The sequence below is a fragment of the Rhinolophus sinicus genome, chromosome 16 (genome assembly GCF_057876585.1).
Source record: "Rhinolophus sinicus isolate RSI-liver-muscle chromosome 16, RSI-T2T, whole genome shotgun sequence".
NCBI lineage: Eukaryota > Metazoa > Chordata > Mammalia > Chiroptera > Rhinolophidae > Rhinolophus > Rhinolophus sinicus.
This window is the reverse complement of record NC_142516.1, coordinates 30,433,934-30,461,253: the sequence shown is the minus strand read 5'-3', so window position 1 is coordinate 30,461,253 and position 27,320 is coordinate 30,433,934. Positions and strand designations below refer to the sequence as shown.

General features: G+C 45.1%; 2 protein-coding genes across 13 annotated transcripts in view; both read left to right on the top strand.

Moving 5' to 3' along the window:
- FRMPD1 (FERM and PDZ domain containing 1) overlaps positions 1–10,215 on the top strand; it is a 114,230-nt gene extending 104,015 nt beyond the window's left edge. For all 8 annotated transcript variants that reach the window (XM_019729138.3, XM_019729136.3, XM_019729141.3 and 5 more), the window contains 4 exons: positions 911–1,093; positions 1,923–2,070; positions 4,076–4,852; positions 7,709–10,215. In XM_019729138.3, coding sequence (XP_019584697.3) covers positions 911–1,093; positions 1,923–2,070; positions 4,076–4,852; positions 7,709–10,080 — 3,480 coding nt within the window. In that variant the 3' untranslated portion in view covers positions 10,081–10,215. The remainder of the gene's footprint in view (positions 1–910; positions 1,094–1,922; positions 2,071–4,075; positions 4,853–7,708) is intronic.
- A 3,190-nt stretch (positions 10,216–13,405) lies between these two features.
- On the top strand, positions 13,406–27,262 carry TRMT10B (tRNA methyltransferase 10B). Of its 5 annotated transcripts, none has more exons than XM_019729145.3 (9): positions 13,407–13,561; positions 17,085–17,287; positions 17,717–17,825; positions 18,441–18,565; positions 20,186–20,338; positions 21,682–21,760; positions 22,471–22,538; positions 26,077–26,200; positions 26,757–27,262. In XM_019729145.3, the coding sequence occupies exons 2-9, from the start codon at positions 17,102–17,104 to the stop codon at positions 26,861–26,863; spliced, it is 951 nt and encodes a 316-aa protein (XP_019584704.2). In that variant the 5' UTR covers positions 13,407–13,561; positions 17,085–17,101; the 3' UTR covers positions 26,864–27,262. The 5 variants fall into 5 exon arrangements, with proteins under 5 accessions (XP_088649416.1, XP_019584704.2, XP_019584707.2 ...); XM_019729146.3 differs by lacking the exon at positions 13,407–13,561 and adding an exon at positions 13,606–13,944; XM_088793290.1 differs by lacking the exons at positions 26,077–26,200; positions 26,757–27,262 and adding an exon at positions 25,875–26,070 and having other exon boundaries at positions 13,406–13,561.
- Positions 27,263–27,320: the final 58 nt, after the last annotated feature.

Sequence of the window (27,320 nt, the reverse complement as noted above, 5' to 3'; positions counted from 1 at the left end):
ACTGTAAGCTATTTACTCTAGAGCTTTGGGTGTGTGAAGGTGAAGAGGAAAAACGGGAAACCATGAGAGAAAGATACGAATGTTAGACTGACTGCCATGCTGGAGCCCTGATTGTTCCGAAGAAGGGAAGAGGAGTGGTCCCGAGAAGGGAAAAGAGAAGCAAAGGGGCCCTCTGCTCTGTGGCCTGTTCCTCCTCTGGCTTCCTTCCTAGGCCTAGCCCTAGATCTATGTGCTTTCCAGCAGTCAGTGGCTGGGGAGTGTGGCTAAGGGAACTGTCCCCATGGCTCAGTCAGCCCAAGAACTCTCCAGCACAAAGCCGGACAATTTACCAATTAGAGATTCTTTTTTCCATATTAACAAATCTTTCAGTGTATTTCATGTACCTCTCAGTCATTTACAGTAATTGATTGATTTAATCAGAATGCTGACCTAACAATATAGATGGAAAAAGAGAATCAATCTGTTGAGAACAAGGGAGAGCATCAGATAATTGGGGAAAGGGAAAAAATAGATGAAACCTTGTACAAGTAGATGACCAAAAAGCAGAAAAGAGACTAGATCACAGAAAGGGAGGCTTGAAGTGACAAGAAAAACTTCCCACTTTTCCCAAGGGCTAATTCTGCCCTCTTCCAGCTGTCCCCAGCCCCATTTTTACCTTTCTGGTCTAAGGAAAGAACTGGTAATGGGAGAAGCCAACTTCATTGAACTGGCTCAGGGTGCTTGCTGGTTAGACATGTAGATAAATACAGATTCTGTCATCAGGAACTTGGCAGGGACTATGAGACCTAAATACAAAAAGTTACAATAAGAAGTCACAGGAGTCGGCAGAGAGAAGTATCACGTCTTACATGTGCAATGTATTTTCACTAGTTTGTGAATGGAAACTAACTCCCCTTCCGCCTTTCTGCAGTTACAGGATAGAGAATCCTACATTGCCCTTCTAGTTGGAGCCAAGTATGGGATTAGCCAAATTATCAATAGTAAACTCAACATCATGTCCACGTTGGCAGAGTTTGCAAACATCAGCCGTGTCGAACTGACAGAAGAGTCTGAGAAAGTGAGCATGGTCAAAGTGTATCTTCAGGACATCAAGGTAACACGGGGAAGAGATTCTGAATCCAGCTTCTGAAATTTAGGGCTAAATTATTCTAGAGTAGTTTATATGAGTTTGGATATTAACAAAGTCTAATGTCCAACATTTGCTTAAGAGGATAAATTGTCCATCCTGCCCCATCAAAGGGAAAGTGGTAAATAGAGTGCATTTTCCCAGGCAGTTCCTAAAAAGTTGCTTTTTTTAGTTGTTGTTTGGGGTTTTTTTTTGTGTAAACTGAGCTGGGCCATGTAATTTCCTGATGGGTTTAGAAACTTAGATGGGAGCACCAGAGAATTTTGTTACATGTATTTGTATGCAACCCGAATGGCTGCCCAAGAGTTTGGAGTGGCAGCAATTAAAATGGGCTACTTCCTGAGCCTCTCTGGACGGTTCTACATTTATCCTGCGTTAATTTAATCCAAGCATGCTCTAGGATGGTGGTTTATTCTTATCACCCTCTCTCTCCTTCTCCATTTGCTCTTGATCCTTTTCCTTTTCTGGGTCAAGTCTTAAAGGGGCCCCATTGTATGAATGAGCAGGGTGGGGTGGGTGGTTAGGATGTGGGGCTGGGGAGGGGGAGGGGATAGAGAGGCAGGAGATATAGAGATTCGATGGAAGGAACCCACTGTGCACTTGGGAGCATGTGTGCGCATGCGTGCGTAAGCTCACTTCAAGTCTTGTAGGTAAGAATGGAAGACGTGAGGAGGCCTGCCTGAAGACCATGGCTGGATTTGCTTGGAATCTCTCATTGGCCCCAGAGGGTCTTGTTGTCAGTCTTCAGATGTCCTTTGGCCCTTTATAAGCTTAAGAGCTCTCTTTACCTTCATAGGTTCTGACTTTGCTGCTGGAATCCAACAGTGCAAAAGACCTAGCCTGCCTGATTTCTGGGTACTACCGGCTGTTTGTCGACCCAGTTACCTGCATTTTCCTCTGGCCGGGGAACAAACAACGGGTGCACCGGGTATCTGCTGAAGAAGGTGAGGTACTGAGGCTTGCCCCAGTAAGGACAGGCCCATTTCACTGCCTTGTAGCTAAGGGCAGCCTAAAGAAAGGGAGGTGGTGGATTGGGTTGAGCTGAGACTTCCACTAGAGGCGACAAGAACTATTTCCCCATTTATTTCCTGGTAAACAGTTGGTCTTTCCCAAACCCTAAATAGAGAAGCTTTCTTTGTACTTGAGAGTCCCCTAAAACGAAAGAAAGCTGTTGAAGGTCTCTGATTCCCTATAGAACTTCCATAAAACAATTTCTAAGAACCACTATATTTTGTCTTTATTTGCCAGCAAAAACAGATGTCACTTATTTGTCCAGAAAGTACAGATGACCTAGCTTCTCACTCCATGCCTATGTACTCTTTTGCATTCTCTTGAATTGTGATAGAAATGTTCAACCTTACATGTTTAGAAGGGGATACCTGAGGATAGAAGGGACTCAAAGTCACACCATATAAGGAATGGAGTAGTGGAGGCCAACCCCTAGTTTCTATCAGGCTTTTGCTTCAGCACTATTGATACAGCATTTTCCCACTGGTTTGCTGATAAAAGTTTAACCACTGCCTCTGCAGGGAAAAAAAGATAAACAAGAAAACCCTGATTTGAAGCAATCATCTACTTCCATGGTATAAACACTCCCACCATGGCTAATTTCAAGCTACCAACGTGATGTCCCTGAGTGTGGAGGTGGGGACAGATGCTCAGTAGCACACCATTATCTAGTATTTCCTCAACATGGATAAAATAGGAATAATCGCAAGAGATTAGATGATAGTAAGATAAAGTAAAATAATTAGACAGTGATGAGTTTGGGGTATTTGTTACCTTTGTCTTTAACACAATTTATGAATGAAAGATGATACCTCACAGTCTGGTCAGGGAGACGGCATCGAGTGGGAGCCGAGCTGTCATGGAATTCTGGTGGCAGAGGGATTGCTTCTGCCAGGAGAGGTGACAGAGGTCAGAGAAGGCGCTTCTGAGGGGGAGGTATTTGAAATAGATCTTGAAGAACATGTTAGACTTAGCCAGACAAAGAAGGGAGGAGAGATCATTTCAAGCAGAAGGGACAACATGCAGACATGACACAAAGGGCAAAATCATAATGTGTGAGAAGCTGTCTGCAGTGGAGCATGGGAAGGTTGCAGGAAGTGAGCAGGCTGCTGAGGAGGGGTCAGGGCCATCCTGGGAGGCCTTAGCTCCCGTGGGAGAGCTTAGGCTCTTCCCTGTAGGCAAGAGAAGCCATCAGAGAGTTTAAAGAGAGCATAATGTGATCAGAAATAAATTTTTAGGAAGATCACCTTGGAGGCTTATGGTGAGGAGATTGGAGAACTGACTCAATGCCTCCAGTGCTCTCTCCATGGATCCCTCCCGAGGACCAGCAGTTGGATGAGTTTTCACTCTCCTAAAAGCCCTATAGCACCAGTGGGTCCTCAAGGCCAGGTTTCAAAATAGTGCCAGCCTAGCAGCCTCAGAATCTCCCATAAAGTTGCTAAAAATACAGATTCATAGGCCCCACTCCCTAGCTATTTGACTCAGTCCATCTGGGGTAAGGCCAGGAATATGTTTTATACATTTTAAGTATGATTCCCATCTGATTTTGATGCCCAGGCAGAACAGAACTGAGATTTGGTGAGGGGGTTAGCAAAACTGGGTGATAATGCCCAGAGCAAAGTGAAATCCAATTAAGTACCCACCATGTTTCTATGAACAGACAACTCTCCTTGGAAGTAGGGATGGAGGGTGACCCTGTGTCCAGTAGGTGATTCAGAGAGATGGAGGAAAGGAGGCCTGATGTTGTGGGGAGAACATGCAATTTGTAGTCCTGTGGGTCCTGTGTCAGTCACTACAGCGTGACTAAGCCAGGTACCCTTCTGGACCTCAGTTTTCTCATCTGGAAAATGGGAGGGACGGCAGCATGGGGGCAGCAGGACACATAGGCATCTGCCAGTCTCCAATGCTGTTTTGTAATGCTTGGTGTTCCCTGTGTTACAGGCTATGAGTCCAGGGCTTGTAGCGACTCTGAGGAATCTTCTGAAGCGGACTGCGTGCTGGAGCCTCTCTCTGACCGACACCTGCCGAAGCTGTACCCCTGCAGACCGCTCCTAAAAGAGAATCAGCCTCCTGAGGACAGCCCCACACCCGAGGTGGCCAGGAGAGCCAGCAGCATGACAGACAGTGCCGAGTCCGAAGCATCCGATTCTGCCAACACCGAGAGCCGAGGCTGCAGGACCAGCGGCTCGAGCGAATCCATGGACGCCCTGGAAGAGGACGACTTGGACGCCTGCTCCTCCAGCAGGTCCGGCTTCTTCCTCTTTGGCTCACCAGGCTGCCCAGAGGCAGTTGATTCTGACAGCCAAAAGGAGAGGAGCAGGATCGAAACTAGTGGCTTCCTCTGTCTCCTGGACCTGGCCCAGAGCGCCAACCCTCAGTGCCAGAAGACGGAGCTTTCTGAGAGTCTCGTTCCTGGCACATTCAACTGGGGACCAGAACTGAGTGCTGTCAGACTGGACCCCGGGCTGTACGAGGGCAGCCGGACCGACTACTATAACCTGTGCTCCAGTGTCTCCCCGGGCAGCCACCTGAGTGACAGCTCAGAGAACTCGGCTTCCCGGCAGGGTGGGGGCCCGCCAGTCTGGGGCCAGCAGGTCTGGACTGAGGCCCAGCCCAGCTCCACACTGGATGCCCTGGTCCCTGCTTGTGAGGAAGGCAGCTCGGATGAGGAATACTATGATGCAGCTGACAAGCTGACACCCCCAGACAGTCTCTCAGGTGAGCCCTCCCCAGCAGGTCTGCAGATGCGGCAGGCAGCTCCTGAGTACCCACTGAGGGCAGGGACCAAGTTTGAGGGGAAAACACAGGAGTAAAGTAGCATCATGGTCCTCCTTTGAGCCCACTGCCCTAAATTACAAGCATCATGACTTCAAGTCAGGTCTACAGGGGAGGTTCAGAGAACTGTGGGCAAGCAGAGGTGGGAAGCATTCATTCAACAGTGGAAATCAGGAAGGCTTCCCAGAAGAGGTGGCAAATGGGCTGAGCCTTGTGAGGTGTAGACATAATTTACACAGAAAGAAAAGGGTTTGACAGGAGTGCCAGCAGAGGGAAGCAGCTGTGTCATTATTGACTCTGAAGCTACATTAAATGAGGCCATTCGTAGCCCCTTAAAGTACGTAAGAAGGCAGGGGAGATTTGTTGGTCATGTTCTTCTCAGGTTCCTCGTTCCTCCCTCCACACAGCACGTGGGAGTCTTTCCACACAGAATGATTTCCCAGCTGACCTGAGATCCTTGCAGGAGGGAGAGAGAGAGAGAGAGAGAGAGAGAGAGAGAGAGAGAGAGAGAGAGAGAGAGAGAGAGAGAGAAGAAGAAGAGGAGAGGAGAGAGAGACTGCATGCTGCAGAAAAATAATTGGAAAATAGCACACAGACATTGAGGGTGACCTGCGAAGATCTTGGGAAGCTACAGCACTCGTATTTCAGTTTCAGACCTTTCCTGTTGCTCCCTGCCCTCCAGTGGTTTCCCATTGCTCGTGAGAGAAAAGCCAGCCCTGGAGGCCCCTTGAGGCCCTCTGTGGCATGGCCTCTGCCTATCTCTCTCCTTCTCCTGAGCCCTCTCTCTGCATTCCTGCCACACAGACCTCCGTGCCATTCTTTTAAAGTGCCCAGCGCTTTCCCACCCTGGCTTTTGCACATGCTGCTCTTTCTGCCTGAAACGCCCCCCCCCCCCCCCCCCCGCCGATTTTTGGCTGCTGATACCCATCCATCCATCAGGTCCCACCTGGAAAATCACTTCTTCCAGAAACTCTAACCGGAGACCACCAAGACTAGGGCAGACCTGCCATCCCTGTCATATGTTCCTACAGCACCCTAGGTGCTTCCTGCCTGGCACTTAGCACTGCCTGTAATTATACACTTATTTGTGTGATTTGTGTTGCTGTTTCTCTCTCACTAGATCGGGAACTCCTTTGAGCATAGGAGCTGTGCATTTCTCACTCATCTCTGTGTTACTAGCACTTGGTGCCTGACTGTTGTTGCTAAGTGAATGAATGAACTCTGCACCATCTACCCTAAGTTTATTAATTGACTGTGTCCCTACGGAAAGCAGAAACCCATGGCCAGATTGTGCACTGCTCCCCAAAGAACCCAGCCAACTGCCATCCACACCCCCAGCCTTGCCCTGTTGGGCCAGCCATGGTGCTGGGAGCATGATGGGGCATGACAGCACAGCAGTCAAAGCCTTTGTGTAGACAAGGACAGAGGTCCATATTAGACACTCCCTTTCTTAGAGAGAGCCAGTGTGTTTCTGGGGAGACAGCCCAGAACTGGGACTCCGGCCCCTGGCTCTCTGTGGGAGCCCTTTTTAGGCCTCAGTGGCTGTAGGTGACCTCCAGCAGCAGCTCTAAAACATGACTGGGCATCAAAATCAGCCAAGGGCCCTGGTTTCAATACTATGGATTCTTAGGTCCCAGCCTCCAAGATTCTGAGCTGAGCTCTGAGGAGCAGCTTAGGATTCGATAAGCTGTTTAGTAAAGTGCAGCCAGGTTGGAAAGAACTGGTTTGAGCATGTGAGCCCTCTGACTCTCAAGTGTCAGGCTGTGGTCCTCATTCTTTCTAGCTGATTCTCAGGACTTCTTCACGGAAGTGCTTCTCTGTCAGAAAGAGCCATCCTGGTGTGCACAAAACCCTGTTCACCTGCGACTAAGAGTCGTGGCCACTTTTTGTCAAAAGAAAGCTCCTCCAGAACCCTCACAAAGGTAGTGACAATAGTAACAAAAGCAGCAGTTCCCCTTAGAGTGAACACCTACAGGTCTTGTGCTAGGTCCCTGATAAGCATGAACGCACTCACCCTGCATAGCCGTGCTGCTTGGCACCACGGCTATGGATTGACTTGGGTTAACATAGCACAGCACGAAGAAAACGTGTTAAAGGGTGTTTGATAGCTTAGAGAATTGCCAGCAAAGGTGAAGAACTGCCTTGGACACAGGCAGCAACCAGGCTAGGAGGGTGGGTAGCGAGATTCCTGGTCGCATTGTCAGGATACTGTGGCTGTAAAGAATGCACTCTACTTTTATTACTATGGTGGTTTTTAAAATTTATTTATATTTATTTTAATTAATTAATTAATTAATTAATTAATTAATTAAGGAGGGGGGAGCTCACTGGCCCATGTGGGGATCGAACCAGCAACCTTGGTGTTATTAGCACCACACTCTAACCAACTGAGCTAACCGGCCAACCCTATTATAATGTTTTTAAATCAATGTGTTTTGAGTTTGAAATTCTAGGAAATATGTGACTGACTGTCTGGGTCATAAATCTGACCACTTGGTGGGATACCTTCATGGATAGTTCTGGCAGACTGTAATCCCCGGGGAGCTGTCATTCCCTAAAAGGAAGTTGAGGTACTGGGACCACAAGACAATGAAATGGATCTTGGGCAACCAAGAATCAAAAAAATGTCTACCATGGTTATTATCCCCATCTTTCAGGCAAGGAAATTGAGATCACGATTTAACTACAGGTTACACAGCCCAGCCAGGATTTGAACCCAATCCTGAGTCCTGACCCCGAGCTCTGTAAGCCTCTTTGTTTTTCTGCTTTTTATGGACATTTTCCTCTTTTGACTCTCAGGGCCCGTAGCTGTTTCTGCTGCAGAACTGAGTGCCACGAGCTTACAGAGTGAGGCTAGCACTTGCAGTCCTGAGGACAGCCTGAATCCTGGGCCGGATGGAAGAGAGCCAAGCAGAAGGGGAGGGGTGAAGAAGTATGCCAAGACTCTGAGAAAAAGAAGGTCTTTCCTACAGACTGACTACACCTGTCAGGTCTCATTTCCTCTGGTGCCCTCAGCCTCCCTAGAGAGCATGGACGACGTGTGCTATTACGACAGGGAACCCTACTTGGTCCTTGGTGCACCCTCCCCAACTGTGTCCTCTCTGCAGGACATGCAAGGTGAGCCAGGGCTCCTGGAGACCAAGGCCCTGGGGCTGCTGGCTCCTCTGAGGGAGGCCAAGAGCAAAAACCCAGCCTCTCGGGTTATGGAGATGGAGCCAGAGACCATGGAAACCAAGTCAGTCATCGACTCTCGAGTGTCTTCTATTTCTGCCATTCGCCTCCGGATTGACCCCACTCATAAAGATAATTCTGGGGGTGCCCCTGTGACTGCCACTGTTGCCAGTTCCTCAGTAAACACCCCTAACTGTTCCAACCCGAGTTCATCTGGCCCAGATACTGCTCAGTATCAAACCTTATCTCCATTTCAAGACTCGGATGGCAGTGCCCCCAAAGAACTTTCCATACAGCTTGGGGACAGCACCACCTCCCTCTCTAGTGCTGACCCGAACCCAGACAGCGTCTGCTTGACCATCAGCCTGGGGCCACATGTCTCTGGAGGAGACGCACTAGAGCAGGGAGGAGGCCAGCTTGACACAGGATTGGGATCTTTGTTTACAAATCATATGCAAGAAACTGCCGCCAAATACACAGAGCCTTTGTTGTCTCCTGGAGACAGGCCTAGAAGTGGTGAATGTGGAATAAATTCAGGAGAGAAGATGGCTTCTTTCCCTCCAAAGGAGGAGCAACAAGGACAGCTATCTTTGGAACATGATGGAGAAGTTACAAACAAAAATGGCACCGATGTAATTCATGATGAATCTGGGAAGGGCTCAGGTGACCCTAAGGGTGATGTGTCGAATGCTATTCCACAGACTATTGGTGTCAGTGTCCCAGATGGTGGAATAATAGCCTCCCCCTCCTTGGAGACTCCTGTAACAGGGACTGAGCTGACCCCACCACACTCCCCCACGGACCCCAAAGGACAAAGCCGAGAAACCCCAGGCCAAGCCTGCCAGGCTCAAGGACAAAAACTATTGGCACAGTTGAATTTAGACCCTAATTTCTTGCTTGAAAACCAGACCATTCCATCAGCCTTCCCTCTAGAGGAGGTCAAAGCAGAGCCCCTTAGCCATGTGACAGGGGAAGACACAGTCCCTAGGGACACTCCTCAGCAGGTCTGTTTTAACCCAGGTCCTTCTCTGCTAAAAGCACTACCATGTCCCCAAGAGGAGTCCCACTTAGAAGGTTCAAACCATTGTTTACTGTCAGAAAGCAAAGATAAAAGCCCTAGCATCTGCCTTCCTGCTGAGAAGTCTTTCTTGTGCTTTGCCCCAGAGAGCCATCCGAACGTTTCTGCCAGTCTCAGGATGGCCACATCTTTGGGGTTTGCTGGGGTGAATGAGACAGTGGCCCCTAGGATTGGGATGGAGCAATGCAGCTGCCAGTTCTCCTATGCCACATGCTTCCGCAGCCTGCAGCCTGAGACAGACGAAGAAGACAGGGACTCAGAAACACACCCCACAGCCCCCCTCACCACACCGCCCTCTGCAGGAAGCCAGCTGGGCCTGCCCTGGAGGCCTGCCCGGGCCCACAGCTGCAGCGCCGAGCCCTTGTTGAGGAACAGCCACATCTGGCCGGAGTACTGCTCCAGAGCTCTGAGACAGCTGAAAGCTGCCCCCACCAGCACCCCCGAGGGCTTCATCCGACTCACAGAGAGCTTGCTGGAATTACAAGACATTTTAGAAGCTTCCTGGGGGAATGGGAACAAACACCCCCCAGAGAAGTGCACCTGGCACTTTTCTGAAAGCCAGAGCCACCTCTGCATGGGCTCCCAGAAGCTCCTACTGAGCTGTCAGCATGTGATCAGAATGGACCAGTCCCCTGAAGAGATGCAGGGGGCTGTGCGTGACACCTTCCAGCACCTGGTCCAGCTGGCCGGCCTGTGCTTCCAGTTCACAGACTGCAGCCGCTGCTCCGCCCGGCACAGGGAAGCAGCAGGGAACCTGAGGGACGTGGTGTACACCTACCACCAGTTTGTGGAGGCCGCCAAGCTGACCTGCGAGAGAGGCTACCACGACCTGAGTGTGAAACTCTTGGCCCGTCAGTGCACGGCCCTGACGGCTGCCGTGTTCTGTTTGACACAGAAGTTCCGGGCATCCACTGCCCTGTGAGCAGGCTGGCTGCCCAGGCCACCTGTCCTACCCTGGACACTTCCCTGAGATGCCCTTTCCATTCCTCCACCCACCCCTCTCAAATGTTTACTATTTAGAGTATTCAAATAAACTGCTGCTTACTCTTGGCCTGAATCATACAGAGTGATGATAAGTTTGGGTCAAAACGGTCACTCACATTCATTCAACGTACATTCACTGACTACCTCCTCTGGGTCAGACCATGTGCTAGGAGCTTAGGATATAAAGAAAGATAAGTCCCTCTCTGGTCAGGATGCTCACAGACCCTCTGGAGATATGGATAAGTAGCTTACCATCAGTAAAATGTGTATCCTAAAAGGAGCATACCCTGGGGGTATGGAAGCAAGAAGTCACAAGCGTCCCAAGACAGAGATGAGGGAGGAAGGTGTGTGTGGGGGGGGTTCACTGAAAAACATAATCTCTTACCACACTGATTTGGCAATAACCTTTGCAAATAGGAGTGAATATATGTGATATTTGGTAGATTCTACCTTCACAAGTTTTGGTTTTCCACACCTGCACCAGGGAGCTTGGTACTCTTGGCTGCCTTGCTGTGACAACCACTAGGTGACAGTAAGTTCCTTAGCTGCATGGTCACACTCATCCTGGTGTCCATCGTGCTTTATTTGAAATTGACTGTACCCCTCAATCTTGCATCCTATTTTGGTTTTAAATAACTGAAAAGGCAAACATTAAAGCCTGGAACTAGATTTGCCTTTTAAAGACTAATACTAGAGCAAAATAAATATATTCAGTACCTTTCTTGAATGCTTTTCCCAACAGAAAGCTATGAAGAGCTATATAATATTTACGTGAACACAGTCCATATGTTCACAAATTTAGGGAAGGAGCTCAGGACTTCAACTAAATCAGGACTTGAATTCTGGCAGTGTTATTATTAGAAGCACTTCTCTGGGCCTCAGTTTCCCTATCTGACAAAAGAAAATAGTAATCTTCATTTAGTGAGGGCCTACAATGTGCCCGATGCCTTGAATACATTTTCTTACCAATAATGCTAAAGTAGAGATTGTTATGTAATATACATTCAGTGTTATTGTGAGAAATAATTATGGAAGGCAGTGAAGCCTCCAGCATAAGCACTCAAATGTTCGTTTCTTTCTTTCTTTGCTTCCTCTCACCTCAAATCCAGAACTTTCTTAGGTTGCTACAGTATGGAGCTGATATTTTGCTCTGCAGTTCTCATGAGGAGTACTAAGTCCCAGAAGTTCTGGGAAACTCCTCATTACTTGTTGAGACACTAAAGTGCAGGGGGAGTTGTCCTGTTTAGCAGTTGCTTTGAGATAACACAGCCCCCTACATGAGATAGGCAAGACGGGACTGCCTCCTCCACAATGCAAGAGTCAACTGTTGAATGATAAACTACTAGACATTTACATTCCTCCTTCCTTTTCCCACACCATCATATTGGCTGATTCATTTCTTAAAACAAACATTTGTACACCCATGCCAGGTGATGCCCCATACAGGATTATGGATGTAAATAATTGGGTGAGAATCCTGTCTTCAAGTGCTCTTGGTCCGAGAGATAAGATGACATGTAGAGATAGAGACTTACAACATCAGGCATGGTGTGCTCGGGGCCACCAAAGAGAACAGACAAAATGTATGAGAGCTCAAAGGAAAGAAGGCACTGTTGGTTGGGGGCACAGTAGTGATCAGGGAAGACTTCCTGTAGGAGGCAGCATTAATTAGAACTAGTTTGTCGGAAGTATTTTTGAGTAGCTACTGTGTGTCAGGTCCTGGATTTGACAGAAAGGAAGGTAAGTCTTGGATGTGTCAAGAAAGAAAAATCATTATGTCAACAAATATTTACTGTGTAGTGGCACTGGGAATACAATCATCAATGTGATAAATGTAGTCCCCTCAGAAAAAAATAAAAATGACTGATGGGCGACAAAGAAAATGAAGAGTGCCAAGATGGGGATGGGATGAGCCAATCTTACCCAAGGTCAGTAAAGGCCTCTCTGAAGAAAGACTGTTTAAACTGAAGCCTAAAGGATAAGAAGGAGCCAGCCATGGAAAAAGTGAGAGGAAAGGGAACAGTATCTTATCCGCAAAGGCTTTTGGTTTGTTTGAAGCATTTGAAGAAGGTAGGTGTGACTGGAAAACAGTAAGCTGGTGGAAGAGTGACAGGTGAGGTTGGAGGGGCAGCCAGGAACCAGGTATGGAAAGCCTTGGGAAGGTGCAATTTTACATCCAAGTTCAATGGGAAGCCACTGAGGGGTTTGCAGTAGGGAAGACACATAAACATCTGGCAAATGGATGGGGGCTGGGTGGGGTTGGGGGAGCGGGCAATGAGACCAGCTAGCAGGCCTTTGCCATGGGGAAGTAGCCATGAGTTCATTCAAAAGTGAAGAAACACAAGAACAGTGTCAGACAGGGATGAAAGTATTCAGTATGGCTGAGTGCAAGGTGCAGGGACTGGTATGTATGGTGGGAGCCACTGAAGACGCTTTGAGTCACTGCAAGCCCTGCTGAGTGGAAAACTAAGGCCAACTTCTGAGCACAGAGACTGTTGGAGCTGGGTTTTAGACATAGCCTTGTGGGGCAAAATGCTTAGTTTTAGCATTTAAAAATAACTCCAGTAGCAAATAAAGAATCCACTGGAGCATGATTTGGGGTCCTGGTGGGAGGTGCTGACGGAGCTGTGGAAAGAAAGTCCAGAGGGGGTAACTGGGGGGGCCAAGGAGGGATCCAACAGGCTGTGGTTTCCTGGGGGGGTGTATTTCCGGCTCATTCATGGTAGGATCTCTAGGAAAGGGTGAGACCCCTAGAGCTGCAGGAATAAAAGGAAGAATGGCTGATAGTTTTTATCAAGACAAGGCTTGAGCAAGTCGCTTCAGGTCTGTGAGCCTCAGCTTCCCCGTGGATATGTGAGGAGAGATGGAGAAGGGCGCGTGGCCAGAGACTAAACTCACTCCTTACCCGCTCGAGCTGGGATAGCTCTGTTGTGAGCCTGGACAGCCAGGTACTGGTGAAGGGGAATGTGTGCTCGGGGAAGGGCTGTGTCAGCTCGCCGTCCCTGCGGCTTGTGGGGAAGCCCAGGGGAGGGCAAGGTCCCCAGACTGCGAGAAGAGGGGTGGTTCAAATCTGATTTCAGGCCAGTTTCGCAATGTCCAATCCTTGACAGCCATCAAAGCGCCTGGTCACCTGCAGCAGCCCTGGGGGGGGTCGGCAAGTGGCTGGGACTGTAATCCTCACCTAACAAGGCAACAAGCTCAGAGCCCCCACAAGCGCGGCAACACTTCCGCCGGGACGCTGCTCCCCAGGGCCAGGGTCGGGCTGGGAAGCCCAAGCCCCCGCTCCGGCCCCCGCACAGCGAGCCGCGGGGCGGAAACCTACAATACCCAGAATGCCACTCCGAGAGGGGCAGGAATCGGAAGTGAGGCCGGAGGCGGGGTCTGATGTGCGCCGCCGCTGCAGGAGGTGGCGGGATCAGGTACCCCCGGGGCTCGTTGCGGTGCGCGGGAGGGACTCGGGGGCTTTAGGCAGGCGCTGCCGCCGCATTCGCGGGCGGGGAACACGCTGGGGAAGCGGCGTCTAACAGGCGTGTGGCCTGGTGTCCCACACCTTCTTGCTGCTTTCCCTTCCTGCTCCCCTCGCGCTCGCAGCCTGGGCGTCAGGCGGGGCCCACAGGCGGGGTCCTGCCAGCCTGGGGTCTAGATGTTCCAGCGCTGAAGGTGCCTGAGGCGTGCAGCCAGCTTCGGGAGACTACAATTGAGAATGAGAAAATGAGAGGAGCGCGCAGAGACTGGTCCTGCACTTAGCGTCTAGGGATCTGCTCATCAAGTGGGATTTGGGTTGGAAAACTCAGAAATGGGGGTAGGTGAGAGATTTATTAATTAAGCAAGTAGTGAGCATTATCATGTACCAAGGCCTTTTCTAGGCGTAGAGGATGTAGTGAACACTTGCTTACGGTATAGGAATGGGGAAGTTCCAACAAAAAAATAAGTAAAATATGTGCCATGTTGGGTAGCGAAAATCTGAATGAAGTGAAAAAGGTAATCATGTAATTATCTAGGGGAAGAGCATTGGCGGTACAGAGAACAGCAAGTGCCAAGGCCCTGAGGTGGGAATACTCTTGGTATGTTTAAGGAACAGCAAGTGGAGCAGACAGTGCAGAGGACAACAGAAGGACGAGGTAGACATTAATGATCAGCATAGGCCATTGGAAGGATTTTGACTATTTACTGCAAGGGAAATGGAGAATACTGCGTGGTTCTGAGCAGAAGAGTGACATGATTGTCAATCATTTAGGATGCTTTTATTCTGTGAGGCTCAGTACTGAGTACTGGGGGTGTGCATGTGAATTCTTTATCCTCTGTTCCCTGGAAGGGTTTGTAATCTGGTGGGCAACCAGGCAGACCAGCTGTCATGCAAGGCTGAGTCTGATCATTGCAGCCCCGTGAAGACAGAATGAACATTTTCCCCAAATCCTCAGCATGGGCTGTTATGTCAGGTACTTGGTAACTGCTAAATGCTTAAGTAATTAATGGAGTAACCCCACTACCCAGCCCTGGACCTGTAATGGAGCCTCAGAAAACATTTTTTAATGAAGAAATGAAATGCTAAATCTGGTCATATATAACGTCTCACACAGATTGATAGATTACTGCTGCTTTGATGCCCAACTTCACCTTTGCTTTCTGAGGATCACTAGCTGGCAAGCTCTGAGTCAGTATTCACTGAGCTTCCATTCTGTACCAGGCCTTGTCCTGCCACTAAAGATACAAAGGTGGTAAAGATGTGGTCCCTGTCCTCATGAGTGCCCAGTCTGCTCTAGTACAGACTCTTCCGGTAGTGGTTGGAGTTGCCTTCATTTGCTTTTCATGATCTCTGTATCCCAAGTTCCTGGTCTGAACAACATTCTCAGGGACTATAAGAATTTGGAGAGGTCGGAGATCCAAGGAGTGGAACAGGAAGGAAGAGAATGGGGGGGGTGGGGGTAAAATCAGTTAATTCAAAAAACAGTTATTCAACCACTACTGTTTGCAAGTTTCTATGAACTGTTCAATGTTTAGGTAAATGTAGGTACATGGTCCCTCCTGAAAAGGAATTCAGTTCAATAGGAGAGAAAAAATGAGCACTGACCTCCCAAATTTTTAAACAGCAATGGAAAGCTCTACAGCCCCTCTTGCTACTCCAACTTCTAATCCAGATTTCTCCAATGAAACATCTACATTCATTGCCTCCCAGTCATTCCCCAAAAGGGCCTGACCCAGAGGCGGAGCTCAATGAATATTTATTGACTGAATGAATGGACAGACACAAATAAGAATACACAATGCTGTAGAGTTCAGAGGAGGAAGAGGTCACTTTGCACATTGGCTGTTAACAAACTAGCATTCATTTAACAAATTTATGTTTCCTCTAATAAAATGAGGTTGTTACGCATTGGACCAGCTTACCTTAAAGTTTTCATTTGTTCTTTTTGGAATGTCTAAATGCAGAAAAATGCAGATGACACTGATAGTTGACATAACAAAGTTCAGTCATCTAAAGGAACTATCTTAACAGGTCTGGATATCTTTTGTTAAAAACGGTATTTATATTCAACATCGCTGTTCATATGTGAACAGGGCAACACTTTTGAAATGTTTAAGCATAACTTGGCATTTTCCTCATTTCTCTAGAAATGTTATGTACACTATTAAATTTCGTGTATGCCATAAACTCATAGTGCCACAGTTAGTGGTATAAATAAATATGTTAACATTTGTACTGACTATTAAAGAAAAGATTTCTAAGTGAAAGTAAACTTTAGCCCAGTCAAGAAAATGAACACAAATTTCAAATCTTAAAATCTTTGCATTTTACTGTAAGTAGGTTATACCTCAGAAAGAAATTTAAAGGTCAAAATAACTGACAGAAAAATAAAAAATAAAAGGATTTAATTTAAGTGATTTGAATTCGAGTGTTTGATAGGGAGTCAGTAAAATTCAAACTTGATGAATCAAGAAGTAATGGTGCCAGTTATAAAAAAAAGTCACAAGGGTGTAAAGTACAGCATAGGGAATATAGTCAGTAATATTGTAATAACTATGTATCATGCCGGGTGGGTACTAGACTCATCAGGGTGATCACTTCCTAAGTTATGTAAATGTCTAATCACTATGTTGTACACCTGAAACGAATATAATGTTGTCTGTCAACTATAATTGGAAAAATTTTTTAATAATTCTTTTTTTTAATTAAAAAAAAAAGTAATGGTGTAAACCAGAATAACTAAAGACACCTGGTTAAGGGTTCCCACTAGATGTGGAAGGGGTCAGAGTGAGGGTCATAACTTTTCATTATAAATAGGTCTTTTCACCATATGCATGGATCATATTACATAGATTTGCTTTTTCAAAGCTGTACTTTTCCTAAAATGGTGGTAGGGCACTAGACTCAGGAGCAGCCGTGAGCAATGGTTAGACCATTCTTTGTCTGTGATACTTAATTGTAGACTGGAGCATTTTATACTCATACCTTTCTCAAGGATTTTGAACGCCACTTTGAAATGGTGACATTTGTTAAGTGTGTTACAACAATGGTGCTCTATATTTTTCTACCTCAGCACTTCTGAGAGAAGGGCTGATGACTGGCTTTCTGCTGCAGTGATGCTTAACTGAGTTGCGGGCAGGAATATATAGTTTGGAAAAACAAATTCTGATACCTCACCAGCAACCTGGAAGAATTCCTGGTTGGTTTTTGGCCACTCTTTACCGTATTTTTTGGCTAGCTATTCATCCTCCAAGGATATTTCTAGTATAGGACTTTACATACAATAGGTGCTCAATAAATATTTGCTACTGGAATGGTTTTGAAAATAAACAAAGTAAGGGAGGTGGCTTTTGCGGTTCTGTCCCACCCTTAATTTATGCATGCATTTCAAAGCACACCATAAATGACTTGGTTTCCTGTGTCACAATTAGGTAATGTCTCACGTAATTGTGCCTTTTTCTAATCTGGGTGAAAAGGCCAGAGGACTAAGCACATGGACTGGAAATTGGAAGGGAGTGCTCGGGAAACAGAGTCAGACGTGCTGCAGGAGCAAGAAGTAATCCTCGAGGACACAGGTGAAGATGGCCTCTCTGACAGCTTCCGGCTTCTGCAGATTGATGTGGAATGTGAGCGTCAGGAGGGAGAGACCCTTCCCACAGGTGCTGCAGTGTGGTGCTCGGTGAGTGCTGCGAGTGGCCATGGGCTCTGAGATGATGGGATGCCCCAGAGACCCCTATTCAGAAACGGGTAACAAAAAGACTGGGAATGACTTTGGTGTATTCCAAGGGTTGAATATCCTGCTAACTGGTATAAGTCTTCAGTCCCATTTGAGTCATAGGGAAAGTAAATACAATTCAATAGGAATTTTTGATATACCTCAGAAGGGTCAGGAAACCTAAACTGCTTTAGGTTGACATGTCACACTTCTTTTCTGGGGCTGTGCTGTCTCTAAACACAATCTAGTCTACTTTTGTTTCTAAGACTAATACCGTTTTTCTCTCCTAACTTTATATCTGATTTAAAAAAGTAAGTAACTGTTTCTAATATTCATTTTCCTTTTTGGTGCTTATGAAGTTCTCAAACAATTTTGTTTTCTGGATAACCTAAGAAAAATGTCCAAAGAAAACAGAGACACTGGGAAAAAATAGTTGCAGCAAAGAAGAGCAAAAGAAAGCAAGAGAAAGAAAGAAGAAAAGCCAATCGTGTAGAAAATTCAGGTAACAATAAATCAGATTGCTGGTATAATTACATTTATTTCTTAGCAAACTGGTAGCTGCATGTTCCTAGGAGACTAGGAATATTGTTTTTAAGTAAAAACAAACATCGGGGAGGTAGAGCTTATTGTCCTATTTTGTTGGGAATCAAAGTATCAAAGAAAACAAAATTGAAGTCTGCCTTTCAAATATAAGCTATCTAGTGTATTTATGTGTCAGAAGTAGAAGGAATTATACCAACAACTAACGTTTATTCAGTGCTACGTGCTAGGTTCAGTGCTGAGAATCTTACGTGGATTACCCTAAGAAATAGGTCCTTTTATTATCCTCATTTTGTAGGTGAAGAAACTGAGGCTCAGAGAAATTAAATAACCTGGTTAAGGTGATACTGGTAATAAACGAACATAGTGCACTTAGATTTAGACCCAGCAGTGCGCTCCAGAGCCCACGCGCCTCACCACTCTGCTGCACCTAACCTGCCTGATGAATGGATACCTTGCACGAGTTTCAAGTTTTTCTTCACATGCAACTAGTATTCACCTGGCTGGGGAGATTTGTTTCTTACTGAATATTATTCCTCTGTTTTCCCACTTCTGTTTTCTGATATTTCTACTCTAGGCATCTGCCCCCAGCACAGCAAACGCTTTCTGAGATCCTTAACCAAGGAGAAACTTTTGGAAGCCAAACACTCGGGACCAAGACTCTGTATCGATTTGAGTATGACCCACCACATGTCTAAGAAGGTAGAACATCCGCTAAGCTCCAAATTCCTACTCACATGAGGGAGGCCCAGAAGGGAGCAGCTTTCATGAAGAGCGTGACCAGCTCTAGCTTCTGTGATTCTGTAGTAAACCAGCCAAAGTGTTTAGTTTCCTGGACACGGCTAAGTTCCAAGATGGCTGTTGTAAAGAAACAGAAAGAGACTAGATATCCTCTGGTTTAGTTTGGAAATTTTTACCTTATCTTCTGTTTTGAGATCAACCCTTTGCCTTTGTGTTCATGGTATCCCCAGTCTAGATGGAGCCTTTCGAGTTCAATTCTCCAGAGACGAAATCTTTGGCCTTCTGCTGGGGAGAGAAATATTTGCCTTGTTGCTTGTTGTGGGGAGATTCCCTGTGGGAGGTCTTCTTGAAATGTATTTTAGTGGTCTCCCATTCACCCTATTGGTGAAGGAGGGATTTCCATCCTGGGGTCCTAGGGGTGGCTGAACACATGACACCTGACACTGGACAGGTAAGATTGATAGTCACATATACTCAGCCTGGGGGAGGATGACATTGCCTGCTATGCAGGCCCACATGAAGTTGCACTCAGGAACAGAATGAACAACCAGGGGCTGTGGGAGACAGGCGTTGTAGTATCAAGAGGATGGGGTGCCCCTGCTTCCTGCAGGAAGATGTGATTGGTTTGTTGGAATAATTCAGTGGATTGGCATAAAATTGAAGCCCACTGCCCAAGGATAAACAGGAACTACACCTGGTCCCTTTGAATGAGAGGATTGTTTAGCTAGGGGACCTTATCTATGGGAACAGAATTGGGAGAGGAATTTGTAGTTAGGCCATTCAAGCCTCTCTCAGTTTCACCAGACGTCAAGGCAGCACACAATATTGAGCCTTAATTTTTGGCCTCACACTGCAAAACAAATCTTTCCGTTTTTCAAGATCCCTGTTGTATGTGCTAGTGTTTGCATGTTTTTCAGAGAAATTAGGAAAACTGAAGCTCTGCAGTTTTTACACAGTACCTCTACCTATAGCCCTCTGAAAAGGTCACCAAGAATTTCCTACTGTTTATATTGAGATATCAGCTTAAAGCAAACTCAAAGCCTTTTTTTTCTCTACTGAACCAAATTAGGCCAGATTGTGAAACTACCTTTCTATTAGGGTAAGGACTCTGAATCAGGATGGAAAGTTAAAATTGCCAATCCTATTACAACTCCTGGAGTTAGGGAGAAGGTGCCAAGCTTATCTGGTGGTATATAAAAGTGTCTGCATAGTAATTAACTTCTTTTTAATAAATTGTAAACATCACGTGGTAAGATTTTAGATGAAAGCTAAAAGCACAATTTCACATATCATGTTAGATATATAATGGCAGGTCCACAAGGAGGGAGAATCCTCAGTTTTCCCACTAACTCACTGTTTCTGGGCTAGTATCATTCATTACCTTACCTTTCATCTATAAGGTGTAATGCCATGGGGTGTAACACGCACTCACGTGCTTGTACTCACTACTGCAGTAAAAGGGGTCGTTCTGTTCATGAGATTTTCCAGAATCGCTCTCAGTGAGCTCAGTACCATTTGTTGCTAATGAATGTAGAAAGAGAGGGCATGTTTCCACCCTAAGTCATCCTTATGTCTTTGAAGGAATTAAGTAGATTGGCTGGACAGATCCGAAGGTTGTATGGTTCAAATAAAAAAGCAGACAGGCCATTTTGGATCTGCCTCGCTGGATTCGCAACAGACAGTCCCCTGTATGAAGAGTGTTTGAGGATAAATGATGGATTTTCTAGTTACCTGGTAAGCCTCATGTTGCATATTATTTGAATTGTTGTCTAAAGAGTAGACTTTTTACTTTTTCATATTTTGATATAAAAACATATATATATATATATATATATATATATACCGGGGGTGCCAAAAAAATGTATACACTTTGGTCAATGTTGCTCAAGCAGTAGTTCGCCATAATCAGAAGTGTCTGGACATTGATAGTAGCCACTTTGAGCACCTCTTGTAATTGCAGGAGTCAAACATGACTTGTATTCATCTTTTGTTATCGGTATATATTGAGTATTACAATTTTAATACAGTTTTCCTTTCTTAACGTGTATACTTTTTTTGGTACCCTCTGTATATATAAATTATGTTTTCACTATTACAATCTTAAAAAAATAAAACTTCTCATCAGTTCTTATACTTAAAATTTTTTATCCTTCCACTGTATTGGCAAATAAATATTACCGGTACCTAGGACTGTATTTTGTATCCTGTATATTATATGCTAGACTGTATACTCCAGTCAATGCCATAACTCCTTTCTTATTCTCAGCAATACAGAATACAAAACATGAGTTTTGGAGGAAGAGAAAGAATCCTTGTGGAAGTAATGTGGATTTAAGATGAGTTTTAGAGGGTACTAAGTTACTTTCCAACTCTTTCCTTCAGATCTCATAAATGTAGTGATTGCTATATAGGCAAGAATCCAGATCAGTTCCTAAGAAATGCCACTAAAAATGTCCTTGTCTCTGCATTATGTAGCTGAGTGTGGGCAGTGTGGCCTTTCCTGGGGAGGTCCACGGAGGCAATGAGTGTGAAAAGTGCCCTGCAGTGCTGCCCAGTTGGTCATGGTTCCCGTTTCTGTCTTAACAGTCCTTCCTGTGCAACAGCCATTTCCAGCCTTACTTTTCTCTCTGTTTCACGATTCCTGTGTGTGAGCCAGACAGACCCACTGTCAGGGCCACATAGTCCCTTTGTTTTCCTGTCTTCATGCCTTTCTTAGGTGATTCCCTCCACTTTGAGTGCTTCTGCCTTTTGTATGTGTCAATCTTACCTCCTTCAGAAACCCAGTTCCAGCATTCCCTTCACTAGAAGGTATTGTCACTCCCTCATCATTGGAGACATGCTCCCTGTAGATCTGTTAGGGCCTCCCCACTTCCTGTCTCATCTTGTAGGGTTGAATGTCTGTGCCTTTCTACTTCCCCATATCCAGTCAAGCACTTTCTGAGAACAGGTTGTCAGACATGTATCCCCTCGATGCACTAGAGCCATGCCTGGTAGAAATTAGGTGTCGGTAACTATTTGCTGCACTGTGGACTGTTAACCTACTGTACACTACATTGGATTATTTGCATTTTTTTCAGCTAGATGTAACAGAAGAAGACTGCTTTAGTTTATTTCCCCTGGAAACCCTTGTGTACCTGACTCCTGACTCAGAACATGGTATGTATTTTACTGCATGGATTCATGTAACACATTGTGCCTAGCCCTTTGTTTTATTATTCCCTGCGGCAGAATTTGTTAAAGCCACCCAAGGAGTATCACCCCCTCACCAAGAAAAAGGGACTGTCCATGAATTGCACACCTCTTATGGACAGATACCTCCCTGGATGCCTTGTCCTATTTTGTGTGCACAGCTGCACAGATGTAGTGTCTCCCTCCACAGCGGGACCTGTGAGCTACCTGGAACCTTCCCGGTTTCCCTGGTCAGCTCCCCACACTGACCATTCTTGGATCAATGTTAGCTATATATACTTCTTCTTTTCTTTTTTCAGAAAAGTATCTTTCACATAATTTTCAAATTTATTGGTATTAATTTTCATATTCTCTTCTAATTATTTCACATTCCTGTGTAATTTTAATTTTCTTTCTGCATCCTAATATTGATTGGAGTCTACTACCCTTTTTCATGATTAGATTTGCCAAAGGTTTATCTGTTTACTTGGTCTTTTCAGAGAACTAGCAAATTTACCTTTTTGGTTTCGATTTCATTAAATTTCTACTTTTATCATTCTTCCCTTTTACTTTCTTTGGATTTAGAAATTATAAAACAGATTTGAACTAATAGAAAAAAAAGAAATCTTAAAAAAACAAAAAACATAAAAATAAAAATAAAACAGATTTGATCTCAGTGGCCTTCATTTTTTCACTAGCTCTTGAAGATGTTGATCTGAACAAAGTTTACATCCTTGGTGGACTTGTGGATGAAAGCATTCAGAAAGTAAGTGTACATTTTAGGACTGAAAACTGTATTTCGAAAAGTGCTTAACTTTTTAGACGCAACCTGCCCGGTTATAATCTTACCCAAAAGGCCTAAAAACTCAGAGGGAATAGGAAGTCGGAGCCTGTTCTGCCTGCGTTCGCCCTCACACTGGGCCCTCCCTCGATCCTTATAGAGCCCTGACCTGACAGAATCCAGTCAGGTGTTGGGGAATTACATCAGTAGCCATTGCTGAACTCCTTTCTTCTCGCCTCTCTTCGTTTCTGGAAGGAGAACTCTGATCTTGACCAAGGAAGCATTGACTCAGCATTCTTACCAGCTGTTTGTTCGTGGTGAGAGAGTCGTTTTGCTCCTTCTTAGTCCATCTTCCCTGCTGACATGTCTTATAAGCTCAGCATCCATAGTACTCTCCAGATTTCTTTTGTTGAATTAGAATTTTATTGGAATAATTGCGGAGTTTTTCAGTATCCTATCATATAAGTATTTGTTGATCATTTTACTGGTTTGTATTTACTAATGAACATTGACTAGATAATAAAAATGAGGTAATAGTTAAAATGTGTAACACGGAATACAGTGAGAAATAAGTCTCCCTCCCATCCTTGATCCACAGTGTCCCCCACTTGAGGCAACCACTGTTTTCTTGTGTATCCCTCTTGATATACTCTATGATCACACAAGTATCTGTTTATGATTATATCTATATATGTTTTTCATATATGTGACTGTATTTTATATATATTTTCATATATGTATGAGATACACATATTTAACACAGATGATATTTAACTGAATTGCATTTCTTCTAAAAAGGTCAGTGTTTCATGACTCCATAGTGATAATCTAAAACAAATGGCAGGGGATATTCTTAAGAATGCCAGGTAATAAATGAGAAATGCAGAATAGAATTTAAAAATCATTATTTTGTCACTCCTGGGGTAATCCTTGATTCAGGGAATTGAACAAAAGGCTATTGGGGAATCGACTCTCCACATGGTCTCAAAGTACCACCCCACAGATTACAAAGGCAAAAATGTACCATTGCAGTGAAGTGATCTGAAGGTCACCATCTTAACCAAATGACCAAACTTAGAATCACCCGTAGTGACATTAGATGCCTCCTGAGGTGATGGAATCTCACCTGTGAAGCATTCTTACTAGAAAATGTTTACATTTAATCAAGAGGAAACATATCCAGGATGTGAGGCATTCTGTAAGACACCTGGACCAGACTTTCAAAAACGTCAATGTAATGAAAACTAAGATAGTCAGGGAGGTTTAGATTAAAATATTAAAAAGACATAACAGCTAAATGCTGTCTCTCACAGTGGAGTGACAGCTCCTTTTTTGAGGCAGAAAAGTCCAGAGGGTCAGAGAGCAGCGTATCATCTGTAGATGTACAGTTTTGACACATTATTCTCTTTGATTTCTCCACCAACATTTAAACTGAAAAACAGCTGGCACAAAGATTTGTCAGATGTACACTCGTAGGACTTTTGAGTTGTTTCTGGAGAATTTGACTTCTTCACAGGAATATGCTAAGAACAACGTTTCCTCAAGAGGAGTCATTTTATCTTTACATGTTCGGAGAACAGAAACTAGACTGTAAGCTCCTCCAGAGCAGCATCCTACTAATTTTGAATTCAAAGTGATTGTAAAGGAATAAACTTAAAAAAAAAAAACAACCCATCTCATATATGCAAAGAGTGTTATCCTTCAAAGAAGTTCTCTGAGTAGTTGTACCCTTATCCCATCTGAATTACATCACTTAAAACATTTTTGGAAGTTCTCTCTTGGAATTGTGTTTCACGTGAGCCTGAGAGGGAGGTAATCCAGGTATCAGAACAAAGAAGGTGCTAGGTCTGCTTCACGCTATTCCAGTTGGTTAGACCATACTCATGGTGGCCAGTCAATCACGGGACTGGAAATGAAAGGACATGGATAAGCTAGAACAAGTTCAGAAGAGGTTGACCTGAATGATGAAGGGACTCAAAACTAAATCATACTCAAGGAATGGAGACTGTGAGTCTGGAGATGGGAGGATGCATAGTGGCATGATCACAGCCTTCAAATACCTGAATGGCTGCCTTGTAGAAGGGCATTTGACTTGCTTGGTGTGGCCCTGGGGTGATAGAACTAGGACAATGAGTGGAAGTCTCAGATAAAACATAAAGTTTGGCTCAATATCAAGAATTTCTTACTTTAGGTGTCGTCAGTCCCCAGGATGCATGAACTCCCTGTCACAAGGGTTGTCCATTTAAAGCCAGAGAACACTTGGGAGAGAGGTCATAGAGGATAGACAAACATGTGTGATGGGTGGTAGAAGTGGAATTCTTCATTATTGAGGCCCCAAATATGTTAATTACCCCAGTAATCTAAACCTTTCTCTTTAAACCTGAAATTGCAAATAGGTAGAGCTTCTTACAAGGTAGCAAATATAAATTCATGACTCAAGGACATCAGTTACTGTACTCTGACCCTAAATGGCCTCAGATTGTTGGACTTTTTGAGCTGTCACCCCTTTCTGCAGTTTTCAGAGCCCTTCCTTTTAATTAGGCAGTGTGCTTTCACACTTCAGTGTTGTCATGCTGCTAGTGTTGTTCCTGACCTAAATGTTGTACCTGACCTAAATCCTGTCTCCCTCGTCTCTCTAATTTGCTACCAATTGGCTCTGAGCTGAAAACTCCAGATATCCAGAACTGGGTTTCACTGAGTTAGGGCCAAGCTTGTTCTCCCAACTGCTTGGACTTTTGGATGCAAATTGTGTCTGTAGATATAACTCCTTTTACTTCTTTCCTTCTTGGTTGTAAGTAGTAGTGAGTGGAAGCTCGTGGATAAAGGACTCCCAAGTGAGGTGTTGCCACACAAGCCATTTCTTACTTGGAACAAACACTCTTCATGATCAGCAGGACTCTTAATTATCTGCAGTTTCTTCCTTTCTACCATAGGCTACTTGTTTTTAATACACTTATCATTAATTATGATTACAGGTGGCAATTGGAGTGGTGGTAAATGGGGATTCTTACAATTTGTTATGCATATTACAGTGATATCTTTGTGTATTATTTATTTTTTGAAGGGGAACAGGACTTTATTGGGGGACAGTGTGTACTTCTAGGACTTTTTTCCAAGTCAAGTTGTCCTTTCAATCTTAGTTGTGGAGGGCGCAGCTCAGCTCCAGGTCCGGTTGCTGTTTTCTAGTTGCAGGGGGCACAGCCCACCATCCCTTGCGGGAGTCGAACCAGCAACCTTGTGGTTGAGAGGATGCGCTCCAACCAACTGAGCCATCCGGGAGCTCAGCGGCAGCTCAGCTAAAGGTGCCGTGTTCAATTTTAGTTGCAGGGGGCACTGCCCACCATCCCTTGCGGGACTCGAGGAATTGAACTGGCAACCTTGTGGTTGAGAGCCCACTGGCCCATGTGGGAATCGAACCGGCAGCCTTCGGAGTTAGGAGCATGGAGCTCTAACCGCCTGAGCCACCGGGCCGGCCCCTTTGTGTATTAGTTTTAAAAGAAAAATATTTAACTGTGATTTGCAGAAGGTGACGTTTCAAAAGGCCCGAGAACATTCTGTCAAGACAGCCCGCTTACCAATCCAGGAATACATGGTCAGACGCAAGAATGGGAAAAACTATCATTCAGAGATATTGGCCATCAATCAAGGTACTGCTCACATGGCTCACGCTTAACATGTTAGCTCTGGTGCTGCTTCTTTGCATCGTGTTTAAGTATGAATGGCCCTTGAAGCAATCTCCCGTCACTGGTGTGGTTGGATTTCACCACATGCACTTTATGACATGTATTCTGGCCTCTCGGAGAATCTTCCTGATTCCCAACTGTTAAATATAGTTGAAATTGTTGCTTTGGCCTAGAATACCACCTTTAACCCATCATTGACCAGAGATTTCCTATTTGTTCCTTAGGATTCAGTTCAGTCATCTTGGCTTATCCCCTCCCCCTCCCAGACCATGTCAGGGCCCCCCCTTTGTGTTCCTGTTGCAGCAGTGTCCGTTCACAGGCCTGTATCCCTGTGTAGGCTGAGGTCCTTGGGAGCAAGCAGGGCCTGTCTCTTTGCCTGTCTCCCCAGGATCTATTACCATGTGTGGTGTGGAGTAGCTTTGTTGAATGAAATATCCCAGAATACCTTTTTTCTCATTAGTCATGTACTAGTTTTTTCCCAGTGTGTGGTCACTGTGTTTTCTGTTTATCCTTCTAACAGTATTTGATATCCTGTCCACTTACTTTGAGACTCAAAACTGGCCTGAAGCACTGAAGAAAGGAGTTTCTTCCAGAAAAGGCTACGTACTTCAGAACTCAGTGGAATGATGGGCAGCCTAAGATAGCAGCTGCAGGAGGCGAAGTTGCTGGAGGGGCCTTGACCAAAGAGCAGAGCAAACAGGGGCAATGGCACACATTTGCCTTCACTTGCCATCCTGGATCTTCACTAGAATATAGAGAACTAATAACAGGGACCACATTTTACGTATGCTCTTTTATATCTCCCATAGTGCCTGGTTCACAGGAAGTGCCCACATATATGTTACCTAAGTAAAAAAGTTTACATAACAAGGAATTAACCCTTAAAGTACATGGCTTTGGATGTGTTAATTCATTTTTTGTACATCTATTTGTAAAAAAACCTCTTTAAAGATAGGTTAAATAATTACTGCTTTATCAAGAGTTGTTCACTAAACTGGTATCATAAAGTTGTACGATTTTTCTCCACCCTCCTTTGATCATGATGATTTTCCCGAACTCAGTAATATGCTGTACATGTGCTTTG